The sequence below is a fragment of the Citrus sinensis genome, chromosome 5 (genome assembly GCF_022201045.2).
Source record: "Citrus sinensis cultivar Valencia sweet orange chromosome 5, DVS_A1.0, whole genome shotgun sequence".
In the NCBI taxonomy this organism is placed as follows: Eukaryota; Viridiplantae; Streptophyta; class Magnoliopsida; order Sapindales; family Rutaceae; genus Citrus; species Citrus sinensis.
Genome location: NC_068560.1, coordinates 30,789,403 through 30,803,246, shown reverse-complemented (window position 1 = coordinate 30,803,246; position 13,844 = coordinate 30,789,403). Strand labels below are relative to the sequence as shown.

At 35.3% G+C, this 13,844-nt stretch overlaps 1 protein-coding gene across 8 annotated transcripts; it reads left to right on the top strand.

Annotated features, from left to right (window-relative positions):
• The first annotated feature begins 8,353 nt into the window (after window positions 1-8,353).
• On the top strand, window positions 8,354-13,018 carry LOC102624962 (auxin-responsive protein IAA8-like). Of its 8 annotated transcripts, XM_006472326.4 has the most exons (8): window positions 8,430-8,599; window positions 9,110-9,216; window positions 9,780-10,226; window positions 10,313-10,530; window positions 10,610-10,836; window positions 10,986-11,127; window positions 12,074-12,135; window positions 12,594-13,018. In XM_006472326.4, the coding sequence occupies exons 3-8, from the start codon at window positions 9,816-9,818 to the stop codon at window positions 12,629-12,631; spliced, it is 1,098 nt and encodes a 365-aa protein (XP_006472389.2). In that variant the 5' UTR covers window positions 8,430-8,599; window positions 9,110-9,216; window positions 9,780-9,815; the 3' UTR covers window positions 12,632-13,018. The 8 variants fall into 8 exon arrangements, with proteins under 8 accessions (XP_006472387.2, XP_006472390.2, XP_052297679.1 ...); XM_006472324.4 differs by lacking the exon at window positions 9,110-9,216 and having other exon boundaries at window positions 8,354-8,599; XM_006472327.4 differs by lacking the exon at window positions 9,110-9,216 and having other exon boundaries at window positions 8,354-8,599; window positions 9,761-10,226.
• The last annotated feature ends 826 nt before the right edge of the window (window positions 13,019-13,844 follow it).

Below are 13,844 nucleotides of genomic sequence, written 5' to 3'. Positions count from 1 at the left end.
TAATTTATGCTTTCACTGGTACGCTTGGCATGACCCTTTAAGTGAAACTCACTTTGCCGTCTCTGATATTATTAAATACATGATGTAAAGAAGGGGCCGTGCTTTTGGGAAAAGGTAAAATTATGCATATATATTTACTCGACATAATTTTAAATGAAGCCCCCCAAATCCAATTCCAAAAGCAGCTGCAGGAAGAAGTTGAGACATTTCCACACATCTTTTCATGGCACAAATTTTACCTTTGCAGGGTCCGCAGCACTGTGTTTTCCTTTCGGAGAAAATGATTACCTTGTGCTTGCTGCCTTTATAATCTCTCTCTATGACTCTTTACCAGCAAAGCAAGGAGTCATTCAAAACATTATGTGGATGTTGGGATAATAAACTTGTTAGTAAATTACCCAGATCAAATTTATTGCACTTCCCTCGGATCAATCCTAGGTTTCATGAAAATTAAACTCAATGGCATATACTATTGTGCAATGAACAATTGAACATGGACTCGCCCAAAAGGAGGAGTAATGTGATCGGGAAACACTCACTAGACCTTGGACGTTGGGTTTTCTTAGTACATAAAAGAATTTTTGAACGCAAGGTCAATGGACCGAAGAAAGATTTGGCCCTTTTGCTGATATCAACGGCCCATTTTAACAATTTCTTTTACCTTTATTTCATCATTGATGCAACGCAAGCATAAAAGCAATCAGCCATGTCTGAGCAGACTGAGCTGGGCATCTTATTTTTCTTTCCGATATGGATAAAAAGCAAAGCACTAGCTAGCTAGGTTTTTGTTTTATTGTAGTGGCCGTGAAAAGGTGGTGAAGTCGAGTCACATTGGGACAGCTTGGTACCTGCCCCAACTAAGCTGGGTTTTTTTTTTTTCAGAAAAAAATCATTTTCCAATCTCAATTAAATTTTTATTTACCCCTTTTTAATTTGAATAAAATACGAAAATGAAGACAAAAGTTACATTTTAATCACCAAAATCACTTCAACATAAGTAAATTAGGTTCAGAGTAGAATGAAAGTACTTTAAAAAAGAATAGTTAAATTAACTTAAGTAAATTAAATTCTCATCAACTAATTTAAAAGTATAGCTCTGCCGCTAATGAAAGCAACATTTGTATATCCACCAATAATTTCCTTGTTGCATATAAATAGTGGATAAGAAATCATAATGTTTTCCACTTATATTTTGAAAGAGAATTGATATATAATTGAATATTGAAACGATCATGACCTAAAATATTTGGACTTATTTTATTGGGGAACTTGATAGATGTTACATGCACCCCAATGACGCATCTATATATATAATGTAAATTATCTTTAAGGGATAAGGCCATGAATGGAAAACATTTATAGCGCACCCTCCTCAGTGGAGAACCCTTTTCACAAGAAGGCGCTTCAGGCAGTAAACTGATAATTAGATCATTTGAATCATGGGTAAATTTCAACTTAGTCCTCTTTGAATTAATAATCTTCAAATTGCTTTCTTTATTTTTGAAAACATTAAATTATCCCTAAAAATAGTTAACTTTAACGATTGACGGCATTGATTTGTTAAAGTAGGAAAATATTCTTTTTTGACAGTTTTATTAACTAACTATTTTAACATTAAAAAAATACTATTTTAATTAATAAAATAACAAATAAAATAGACGAAATCCTTAAAGTTTAAAAAATCTTTTCAATTTCACCTCTACCAAATCAGAATCACACTAAATTCTAACAAAAGTACCCATAATTTATCGGATCAGGATTCTCTCCTGATCTGATCATATCTTGAGCAAATAACTCAATTGTTGATTGGCTGTTAATAAATAAAAAATAAAAGAATTTAAATTTTACTGATACACTACCACTAAAAGACACATGGCAGAAAATTTTTAAAAGTTCAGTAAAACTCATATCAGGAGAGGATTATATTCCTAATTTATCACATTATTTCAAATAGTTGGCATGATTTGGTTGACTTGATCGCGTGTAGCCATGGATTTAGGCCATGAAAATTAGCTTACATAGAGGTTGATTTTTTTTATTATTAACTAACTATGAAGAGATTATACAAATATTGTTTTACCCTTTTGACCATTAAAAATAATAAACAATAACGACGTGATGTTTTTAAAAATAAAGAAAATAATTTAAAGATTATGATTTTATGAGGGGTAATCCAAAATTAACCTTTGAAATTAGCTGTGATAATGAAAATATGTGAAGATGGAGAAGCAAGATCCATGCACGCATAACGTAATGATGGGCATATATAATTCGTTGCTTGTAATGATATGAATGATACATGTGTAGGTCTCAGGATTTGGCAAATTAAGAGCGAATTAGTTCCGTAAAGAACTTTATAAGCACCCGTGCTTAACGTCATGATTAGTATAGAAGAATATTTATAAGAACAGTGAAATGGAACAATCACTACGTGACAATTGCAACATCATTAATATACTAAGTGCAAGAATTTATGATGGGTTGGGGGGTCAACCATTTATGATGGTGTAATTAAAACGCATAGATGAAATCACGTTGGTCAAACAGTTGTTTGATATGTGATTGAGATGAGTGCAAATGCTCTTTTAATCTCTTTATTTGGATTTAGACATTCGATTAAACTGTATATTTTAAAAAAATACTTTTAAACACTTATATTGTTAAATATGTTACAATAATGCTGTCTTTACTTTTTATTTCCTTTTACAATAATTCTCTTGTAACAATATTATTGAGAATGTTAATGAAAAGAAAAAAAAATGATAATTTATCAAATGAGCCTCAAAAGTAATTTAAAAAGTTATCCAAATTTTTATATCATTATTTTACTTTTAGGATTAATTTTTGTAAATTATTTTTTTATAAAATAATTATTAGTAAGATTATTGCAAAGATCTTAAACATTGCTTTAAATTCAAATACACTAACTTATTTATAGATAATTATTAATAAGATTGTTGCACACGTAAAAAAAAAAAAAAGTACTAGTTCTTTCATACTAATATTTATTGGTCAATTTGTTAAAATTAACTTTTTTAAAAGATAAACTAGTTAATTTCAAGTATATTGTTGTAAGGATATCATTGTAAAAGTTAAGAATAAAGGTAGGTATAGATGAAACATATTTAAATTATTAAATGTAAGGGTATTTTGAGTTTTAATTTTTTTTAATAAACAAGTATTTAATTCAAAATATAGAGAGTAAACAAATATTTACCCTTTAATGGTAATGAGATACTATATAACTAGATCAATTTGCGACTTAGATCTATAAGGACCATCCACCAAATAATTACAATATATTTGACTAAATTGTTTATTTGATTTGTTTCTTTTGGACCCAATGCAAAAGCAACTATCAAATTAATATGTAAGTGATTATCAAAGATACAATAGAATCCCTGCAATCTCAAACATATCACATGTACTATATTGCCTTCACTATGTGATTGTTTAAGTGAATATACGTAGTTTGAAATGTAATTGATATGCAAATTAAGTTGAACTTAAAGCCAAGCCATACGGGTAAAGAAAAGAGCTGAGCTTGGGACTTAATTTTCTTATTAATTCCTTGTTTACAAAATACTATCGTATATAGAGATCGAAGAAGAAAATTTTGAGAAGTGAATGGTGAAAGCACCAACTGATGTGATAGAGCCAAATGCGAGTGGGAGTCTAGGACCCCGCCAATACTTCTCTTCTTCCGTACTGGCCTTGAATTGTACGTGAAGGATTATAAGTGCCTAACCCACCATCCACCAAAGAGTCGCTTAAAAAAAGCAATAAATAGCAACCAATTCCACCACCACCATCAAACCCTGGGAAGCAAAATTAAAACCACGGAAGATACTCGATTTGATGATTCGAAAATTGAATTCCTATAATACTACTAACACGATTGTTTTCAATTAAATGTACACTTGAAGGAAGCAAGAAAGGTAGCTTAGAGTACTACGTACGTAGCGAGAAGTAAAATAAATAATGGGGAATGATGAAGAAGCGTCATCATCAAATCGGCCATCCATAGGTTTCCCTCTCGGTTTAGCCCTGCTTTTGATGATGTTGTTTTGCATGAGTGGCGTCCTCACTTGTTGCCTCAATTGGCATAAAGTTCGATCCCTCCTCATTCACGCTGATAATGATAATATTCAAACCAATAGCCACCATCTGCACACGGTAATTAACTATCTGCCTCTCTCGCGCAAAATTAATTGATTACTATCTGTTTGTATTTTCCATATATTTCGGCGCATCATAAACTGATATTAGTTTGCTAGTAATGCTTGTAGTTCCAGGCGCCGGAGCAAAATCAATTCCAAAGCTTGCTAGTGTCGATGCCCGGGGATCAGGTACCGAAGTTTGTAGCAATGGCATGTCCATGCAAGCCTCCTACACTGGCCATGCATGGAGAAGGACGTCACAGTGACGTCTGTGCACAACCCTCCTAATTAATCTTTGTTTTATACTCATACGAATTTGAATTTAATTAAAACTGCCTTCAGATTTGCGGAATCTACAGGAAATGGCACAAAAAGATATTTACACTAAATTAACTATTTTGTATATTCTGAAAATAACTTGTATCTAAACCGAGCTATTTCTTGTGAAATTGTTTTATTTAGCTTGGGAATGAAAAACTAATGCTGTGTTAATTTTGTTTGAGATCTCGCATTTATATAAAACTTTGTCGGATTTCCTTCAAATTTTGGTTAAGTTGGGATAATTGTTTATTTGGTTTATTTTAAGTTCCTGAGGTGAAGTATTCAAGTCTCCCCCAGTAACAACACGGAGTTCATTTCTTTATTTTCCATGTTGGAATTGTTGAGCTTATCTCTGTTGTTTTATTATTATTATTATTATTATTATTTTCGCGTTGTCAGGATTCTTGGACTTATCCTTGTTGGGCTTTAGTTGAGTATTTCTGTAGGCTTATACATAAATTTTCTTGTTTAGGATTCGGGTCTGGATGGTGACAAATCCGAGTTGAATTCTTTGATTTTCTTTGTTGGGCTTCTTGGGCTTAATATTTGTTAGGCCTCTTGGGCTTAATCTTTGTTAGGCTTTAGTTGAATATACATGTGGACTTAAATGTGAAACGCATTGTAAAGATTGGAGTCTTCCCAATGACAGCGGATTTACATATAAGCCCATTTGATTTTGTCTGTTGAGTATTTTTACTGACTTGTATGTAAATTGCATTGTATATAATATTAAAAAATTTATTTGAGAAACTTATAAGTCATGAAAACTAAAACTATGCAATTTGAAGAAAATAATTTAAGATTTTAGGACTTGTACACATTTTCTATATAAAAACTTAAAAGAAATACACTCTTTAAGGTGAAGTTTCATGGCAAGATGGTTAATTTTTAGGATATAGGGGTACTTTTGAAATAAAAATTCAAAAGTGGTGTTATAAGGAATTTAAAGGGCTATATCCAGTCCATTTGATAGTTTGGCCCAAAGAGTTGAGAAAGAGTGCAGCCGTGTAAGGGAAGGCCGTGTTAGATCAGGCGAAAAAAGCACAGCATTGTCAAGACTCAAAAACTTACAGAATTTATTCAAGAAATAATAATATTAAATCAGAAAGCGGCCATCCTTTTCTCATTTTGGTTCAAGTGTAGCTTTCTTCACAATATTTATAAATTGTGCACCCGTGCGCTTGCTTGTGAAAAAGTCTATATTATGACTGGCCAAGTGCCTATCGTTCTGAATTCTCATTTATGAATCAACCATGTCATATCCTTGACCATTTCTCATATGCTCAATAAATATTGAAATAACACGTAAATTAATTATGAATATTACTTTCCAGCAAGGCAGCAAAGTCTTTGTTGATAGACCCAGCACAACACTCCTTTTTTTTTTTTTTTCTTTTCTGCCCACGAATTGACAATGAAATTATAATCTTATCGGACCTAAACTGTCACTATCATTGAGATAGTCAACACAATAGAGCTTCCAGTTTCCGAGGCATAATCCCACAATATCTGCTCTTTGAAAAATCAAACTAAAAGTAACTCACAATGCTCTTTAATTCTGATTTTTCTCCAAATAATACTTCTATTATATATATGTGAGCATACCTTCAATTTTTCAGTGCACTCTCTCACTCACTCGCAACAACCATTTTTGACAACTTTTTTCACTTTTCGGAGCCAAGCAAAGCCAATCCGCTAATTCTTAAAGAGGCCCAATTTTTGGGCCTGGCGCATTGTCATTGGCGCAAGAGCGCCGAAAAGAATGACGGGCCTAATTCATCCTGATGATAACTAGATGACGTGGAGGATGAATTGATGATGGAGGATGCAGAAGCTGCGGCATGTTCATGATGCTCAATCACTACATGTATGCATGGCTCCAGGGCAACGCGTGCATTACCGTAGGCAGTTAATGATGGTTACGAAATCTCTCGCCTTCAGGAAACAATATAAAATAAAATATCCTACTAAAACTCCACACCCACATTTCAAACCGACGCGCGTGCGTCGTAACTTCTCACCCACAACCACAGATGTAAACTATGGTAATAATATTATTTCCCGTGACTGTATATCCAAATAGTTATTAGAGAAAAAAAAAAAAAAGGTCATGACAAGCATGATGCTTTTTTTAAAATAAAAATAAAAATAAAAAGAATAGGAAGGAAAATGGTTAATGGAAAGAGCGTGACACACAAGCGAGGGAGGCATCGCGTGAAAAAAGGGGGATAGTGAAGGAAGTTAAATGTCGCAATCTGCTCCCGGCAAAACAAATTTAAAAGCCGCTTTCTTGTCCCCCAATATATCAATCATACTTCTTTACCCTGTTTCTCTCTGTCCCCTTCTCTCTCTCAATCCGAATTCCACCCTCATCTCTCTCTCTCTCTCTCTCATACACACTTTTATTGCCCTCTGCGTAACTTACACTCCATCTCTATCCTCCCGTCCACTTTATTCAAAATTCCATTTCTGCCCCCATTCTATTATGGTATGACTTATGCCAAAGTCCCTACGTAGAAGGCATCGAATAATTTTTCGGCTATTTGCAGAAAAACTACGTTGGTATAATTACTAATATGTCCCTTTTCTGTGCAGGCTGTGGACCCCTAGACTGGGCTCTAACAAACCATGTGACACTAAGTGGGCGGGACCCATTTTGAGTGATTTCATGTGAGTGGAGGGTATTTGTGAGAGATTAAATTAGTAATTTGTATGTAACATGGGGCAAAGGGGCAGAGGAATCTTGATGATAAAAATACGAGAGCAATGAGTGGGGTGGTTGAATTTTGTTATATTCAGCTAAGCAAGTCTTGTTTTTCTTTGCTTCTCATTGTTATCGCGAGGCTCTCTTTCTTTGCAAAATGGGTAGAGAAATTTGAAAAGAGTAGCCGCTGGTGTTGGGTACATAGGCAATTGGAAAGCATCATGATTATACAGATATGATAAATATTTTGGCAATAAAGTCAACAGAATATGGTTTAGTTGGAGGTAAAAGGGTCTCCTTCGCTTCGCTTGGGGGTGCCCACATTCTTATGAGGGAATAGGAATCGCTGCCCAAAAAGTTTAGGACATCTTTCGAATCTAATCGGCTTGAACTAAGCTCAATTGGGAAAACGACATCCAAGGGCAGTGATTTTGACACGTCATGAGACGAAATGTTAAAAGACAAATTTGCCGCTACAAGGGCATATTAGGGATTCAAGATGTTAGGCCTTAACACTTCGCAGATCCAGGCACACATTACATGATTGCGGTGGCGCAACATGTAACCCATGCTTACTCGTTGATGTGCATGAAATCATAGCCCGTGGGCCCAATTGCTTGTAAATTTCTCTCTGTCAAATCTCATTTCGTCACCTGGTCCGGTCATTTCATCCGCTTTAAAGTAATTTGCATGCATGAAAATGTTTTGACAAATGGGACTTTCCTTCCCAATTTTTGGTTTGACATTTAAAATACCAACTTTGTAATATCTTTTAAGAGAATATAAGGTGTAGTATAAAAACAAAAGAAAAATACAGAGTAAAAAGTTGAAGCGTGTGTGTAAGCACAGTGTACAAAGTACATTGTTTGTGTACAAAGTTATGCCTTGCTCCAGTCTCCCAAGTCCCACCCATCACAGAGATTTTATGAATGAACTTTACACTAAAGCCCTTTTTTTCATCATCAAAAAGAATTAATCCCAAAATTGTGAAATTAAAATCGCATCGACGGCTGGCATTTAACAATCAGGGACACCTCATAAAAAAAAATCAAAAAAATAAAAACAATCAGGGACCCATCAGCCATTGAGAAGCGTTCCCTCTGTCTATCGTTCGGCGGATTATAAAAAAGATTAAAACAAAAAGAATTATTAAAAAGAAAACAGAAAACAAAATACAAAGGAAAGAAAGAAGAGTGTTTTTTTACCTTTTTTTTTTTTTTTTAAGAAAAGACATAAATATTGTTTTTTAAATGCATAGAGTTTCACATCGGACGGCAAATAAGCTTTTGTTGCTCTGTGCCAAATGGAGGGTCCTTAGCTCTTTCTCTCTCTTTCTCTTCTCTCTCAAGTCTGAAGTCTCAGCTTTGCAAATCTTCTACTTCTTCTCCGGCAAGTGATCAACAAAACCAACCAGGTGAGGTCAGCTTTTAATTTTTTTAAATTTTTTTCAGTTGCTCCCGTCTCGTTGGTCTATGATTACTGTAACTGAGTGATTTCTTTTATTTTTTCTTTGATTTTTCTATTTCTGGTGGATTTCTTGTTAGTGTTGGTGCTTTAATTTTTTTTTTTAATTTAAATTTCTGTGCCTTGCTTTGCTGCTGTTTGCTTGTAAAGAAAATTAAAGCAAAGAAAATGTGCAAGTCTTGTGTAAATGATTTCTGTAGTTAGCTTCCGTACAGATAACAGTGAAAATGCTCAACGCTGCTGTTTCATCCTTTCAAAAATAAGATTTTTGTATTATTCAGGAACCTAATATTGGACCTTCTCTTTTCTTTTCTTTTCTTTTCTTTTCTGCATGCATTTATTTTTCTCAGCATTATTGGTTGCAGTTACCTGTCGAGTTCAACTCTGTTCGTAATTTTTAATTTTAGTTTCAATAAATTGTTTGATTTGTCTTTTAGTTACGTGCAATCTCTGTTTGTAGTGTGTAGAAACTTATTTAACAAAATGGGATTTGGATCTCTTGGGTTGTAAATATGCACGTATACTGGCGTATTGCTTAGTTTTTCAGAGCTCCATTTTTAAGCTGAGGTTTGACTTTTTAAAGCTTTGTAATTTATGAATCTCTTGTTTTTCTTTGTTATTAATCAGCACAGTTAATGCATAACGATCATGTTCAACCCTACCACTATTCTTTTGAAACACATTTAGATATATAATTTGTTGGATTTTGAATTCTTTTTAAAGCAAAGCAGGACTAAGTTAGACCTTAGTTCACATCACATGTGCTTCAGTTATCCTTTCTGCCCATGGATGATGGATCTGTTAGTTTTGTACTGGTAGAATCTCTTCTTGTGACTTAGTTGCTTTTGGCATATTCTGTTTGGAATCATATGCAGCATAATTTGTTATATAAAGATTGTTTGATTGTGTTGGAAATTTCAATATTGATCATTCATTTAGTCTACGTTCCATTGATTGCTTTACAAGAATAGACAGCTGTTATTGAATGGAAAACTCTTTTTGAGTAAAATATTTCCTAAAGGATCAAATTGCTCTTTATTTCTCTGTCTTTCATTTTAAATTCTGGGTGTTTGTGTTTAGATAAAATTCTTTGAACGTCCAAGTGTGGTAGATCTTCTTATGTTAAACAGGTTGTACGGAATTAAAGTATCAGATTTTAGATTTTGATGTCTCCACCACCTGGTGTTGGTGAGGAGAAGAGGGGTCCTGGCAATGTCAATTTACTGGCTTCTCCAGCCTCCATGGGCAGCGTATGCCAAAAAAGCTCGGTAATAAAAGAGCGTAACTACATGGGATTATCAGACTCTTCTTCAATGGACAGCTCAGTGGTCTCCAGTGTCTCCGGTGAGAGTAGCAAGAGCAGTCTGAATCTCAAGGCTACAGAGCTGAGGCTCGGACTTCCTGGGTCCCAGTCTCCAGAGAGAGGTTCGGAACTCTGCCTCCTAGGTCCTGCGCAACTGGATGAGAAGCCATTGTTCCCTTTGCATCCAACAAGTGATAGCCACTACCCATCACAGAAGAATGTTGTTTCTGGAAATAAAAGGGGGTTCTCTGATGCTATGGATGGGTTCTTAGAGGTAAAGTTACTACTCTGGCTGAAGATGCTTGGAAGTTATTTTCTCTATCACGATCTAACTTGGAAATTACCCAATCTTTGGTGCAGGGGAAATATCTTTCTAGTTCTGAGCTATTGTCACCCAGGGCTGCTCCAAACTTGGGGCTGAAGTCAGGTTCTATTCAAGAGAACCTTGGGCCTCAAACCGCTAAAGGCAAAGAGATGGCCAACCAAAAAGCAGTGCAGGAAAGGCCTCATGTTAACAATGAGACCATAACAAACCATAATGGTTCTGCAAATAACAGTAGCAGTGCACCTGCTGCCAAGTAAGTCCAAAGTTGGTTTTGCGTTAAATCTCGGATTCAGTAAGATAGAAAAATTACAATCTTCCTTATTCGGTGACAGGGCACAGGTTGTGGGTTGGCCACCAATTAGATCATTTAGGAAGAATTCATTGGCCACTTCGTCTAAGAATAATGATGAAGTAGATGGAAAAGCAGGTTCCAGTGCTCTGTTTGTTAAGGTCAGCATGGATGGTGCTCCTTATTTAAGAAAAGTGGACTTGAAAAATTACTCTAAATATCAGGAACTATCTTCTGCCCTTGAGAAGATGTTCAGCTGTTTTACAATTGGTGAGCCTTTTTTAACAGTCTGTTTGAATTTTAGATTTTGATCAGTGTATTGTATATATTTATGCAATTTGTGCTGAGCCAATATTTCTTTGAAGACGCACATTCTGGTTTGTATGGATTCAGTTGCTGCTGTTTTCATTTGTTATCAGGGCAATATGGATCTCATGGGGCTCTGGGCAGGGAGATGCTGAGTGAAAGCAAGTTGAAGGATCTGCTACATGGCTCAGAATTCGTTCTCACTTATGAAGACAAAGATGGGGATTGGATGCTTGTGGGTGATGTCCCCTGGGAGTAAGTTCTAATTTCTTTTGTTTTGCTTATTGCTTGATTTTTTTCCTGCATGTTGCATGAATAACTTACATTTCCATTGCCATTGATCTTATTTAGAATCTTGAGTTATTATATAAGAACGGTGCAGTCATTGTAGTGGGAGAGATTTTAAGAAGTTCCATATCAAATATGATGCTTGATGATGTAGTTATAGGTAGTAGAATATCTGAAGTCGATGTGAATATGCCAAATGGATGTAGCATAGCAATGAGTAACATCCAAGCTATGCAGAAGGCTGATAACATTGAAGTTATTCAAACATATGACCTTAGCTTTCATCAAATCAACTTTGTGTCAATCATCAATTATTATTTGTAGAGCTTTATGAACGGAATATAAGAATGATTCTTTGGCACTGTTTCATCTTTCAAGGCTGACTTTCAACTAAAGCAGGGAGGAAGATTATATCAGTACCAAAGCTCTTAGAAGATAACCCAGGGCTAATTTTTTATGTTATTCTGGACACAACTATGTTGTAACACTTTTTTCCAGTCTCTATAGATTTGTGTAAATGGATGTATATCATGCATCTGGTAAATTTATCTAGTCCAATCAGCCTGATCACTGTGGGTTCTGCTCTTATTTCCTAAAAGAATATATGAATATTTTGTTTCAAGATGCTACTCTAGTTTGATTAGTGGATAGACTAGTTAACTCAAGAATCAGAAAAGACTGTTTATTGATATGATTTTTTTTTTGTTGGGGGGGAATGGGGAATGGGGAATGGGGAATAAGGACTGCTTATTGACGTTAACTGCTGCATTTGTTATTATTGTTTATAAGATAGAAGTTGAATTTATGCTGCAACTCTGTGCCCTCACATCTGATTCGCAACTTTTTATCACAAATTGTTGTATAAATCCCTGGGCATGCATTGTAGCCTAATCTATGCATTGATTCATTTCAGGATGTTTATTGGTACATGCAAGAGGTTGAGGATTATGAAGAGCACTGATGCCATTGGCCTAGGTATGTATGGTCAATCAAACACTGCACTCACTGCATGAGCTATTCAACTAGAAAAAAAATTATAATTCTACATGTAATCTAATTTTTGTTACTATATTCTTAACTGAACCTTTTAGATCAATGTGCAACATGATCAAAATTCCGATTGCTTTGTGTGGGGTGTTCTCTCAACTTTTATCATGGGATTCTGAAGTATTGATATTTATTTACTGTTATTTTACGTAATCCAGTGAGAAGCTTATATGGTATTCTGAGAACTTAGGTGTCCCTGATGTGTCCTTTATTAACTATTATCTTTTGATGAAGTCCGTTGCATAAGTTCTGCCATTGCTTCTGCATATCAGTCTGATTTGTTCTGCAATTCATGGTCGTGAACCAATGAATTGTGTCCACCATTATATCTGCCTTAAAATTAATTTAATTAGGCTCATTTTTTTGGGCGATTTTGTTTCGTGCAGCGCCAAGGGCTGTGGAGAAATGCAGGAACAGAAACTAGCTACTGTTCAACATATTGTTGGTATTCATCCAGCAATTCTCGGTGATAAAATTCTGGCAGATGACAGAAAATAACATGATCCAAATTCATGCTTGGGGGTGTTGGAGGGCATCTGCTTTTCTGTGTTACCACATTACTACGTTTACTGTGATGGATTTTCATGTTCTGTAAGCTGTGATTGTTGTCCTGTTATTAAAATTATAAAACTCTCGTAGACCTTGTATTTTGGAGTGAACCTCTGAGATTGGATCTCCTCAAGGAGTTCTGACAAGTTCCTGTTCCCAACAGGTGCCTTAGTTTGTAAAGTGCGTTGTTTGTTGAACTACTTTGTTATGCGTGCTTGTATGGTGAAAAAAAAAAGACATCATCCATGTCATTAATTTGTAACCCTGTCTCCATTACCTGTCTGTCTGTGCCATACTTTCATGTTGCTCTGTCTGTTAATTAATATATGACGCCTGTTAATTATTATATCTATAGAAGCATTTAGTCAACTGCAATTGGAGCTGCAATCATGCACTGCAAACTTCATGTGGGCAAAATCATTTTCCAAGGATAGTTAAATATGACCATTAGTTGGGCAATTATTTTAAGGATCAGGCTACGGTGCAGTTGCATGATGCACTTGGACTGGATGCACTTGGATTGGTGGAGTCCACTAGCACCGTGAAAATCTAACTTGCTGCTATGAATTTCTGCTATAGTCCACCAAATCTCTGATTTGTTGCTAACCTTGTTGAAGTTTATTCATAGTTGAAGTTTATGCTTGCCGCTGAATAATTTTTCTCTGCACCAAGCATTAGGTGTTATTAAGGGGCACAGAAATAATGTAAGCCATGCATCTCGAGAGAAGCTGGTGGCCTTCTATTCTCTAACTGGGTGTACCTATTGGCTGGGTTGTAGTTTCTCATACTCGTGTTGCACGTGGAAGATTAGTATGAGGCTATGAATTGCCCAAGTGAGGCCATAGATAAATCCATCATCTTGTAAATTTGTGTTGGGGATGGGGCTTGGAACAAGTGCAGTATGATTGGAAGTGAGTGATAGAGCTGCTTGAACCTTATCCGCATTATGTCTTGAAGGCAAGGATCAATTTCAAGGACGCATGGTGTATGCGTTTGTGGGTGAAAAATAGTATTGTGTTAGTAAGTTACTTTGTTGGTAAATGAGCTTCTTGCCTTCAGATGAAGAGGGAACTTCTTCGAGCTTGTTA

Bases quoted from the DNA above. Each gene is read 5' to 3' on its own strand.
- LOC102624962 (XM_006472324.4), top strand. From the start codon at position 9,816: ATGTCTCCACCACCTGGTGTTGGTGAGGAGAAGAGGGGTCCTGGCAAT. The intron at 10,531-10,609 runs GTAAGTCCAAAG...ATTCGGTGACAG, and splicing joins AGCAGTGCACCTGCTGCCAA to GGCACAGGTTGTGGGTTGGC. The intron at 11,128-12,073 runs GTAAGTTCTAAT...GATTCATTTCAG, and splicing joins GTGGGTGATGTCCCCTGGGA to GATGTTTATTGGTACATGCA.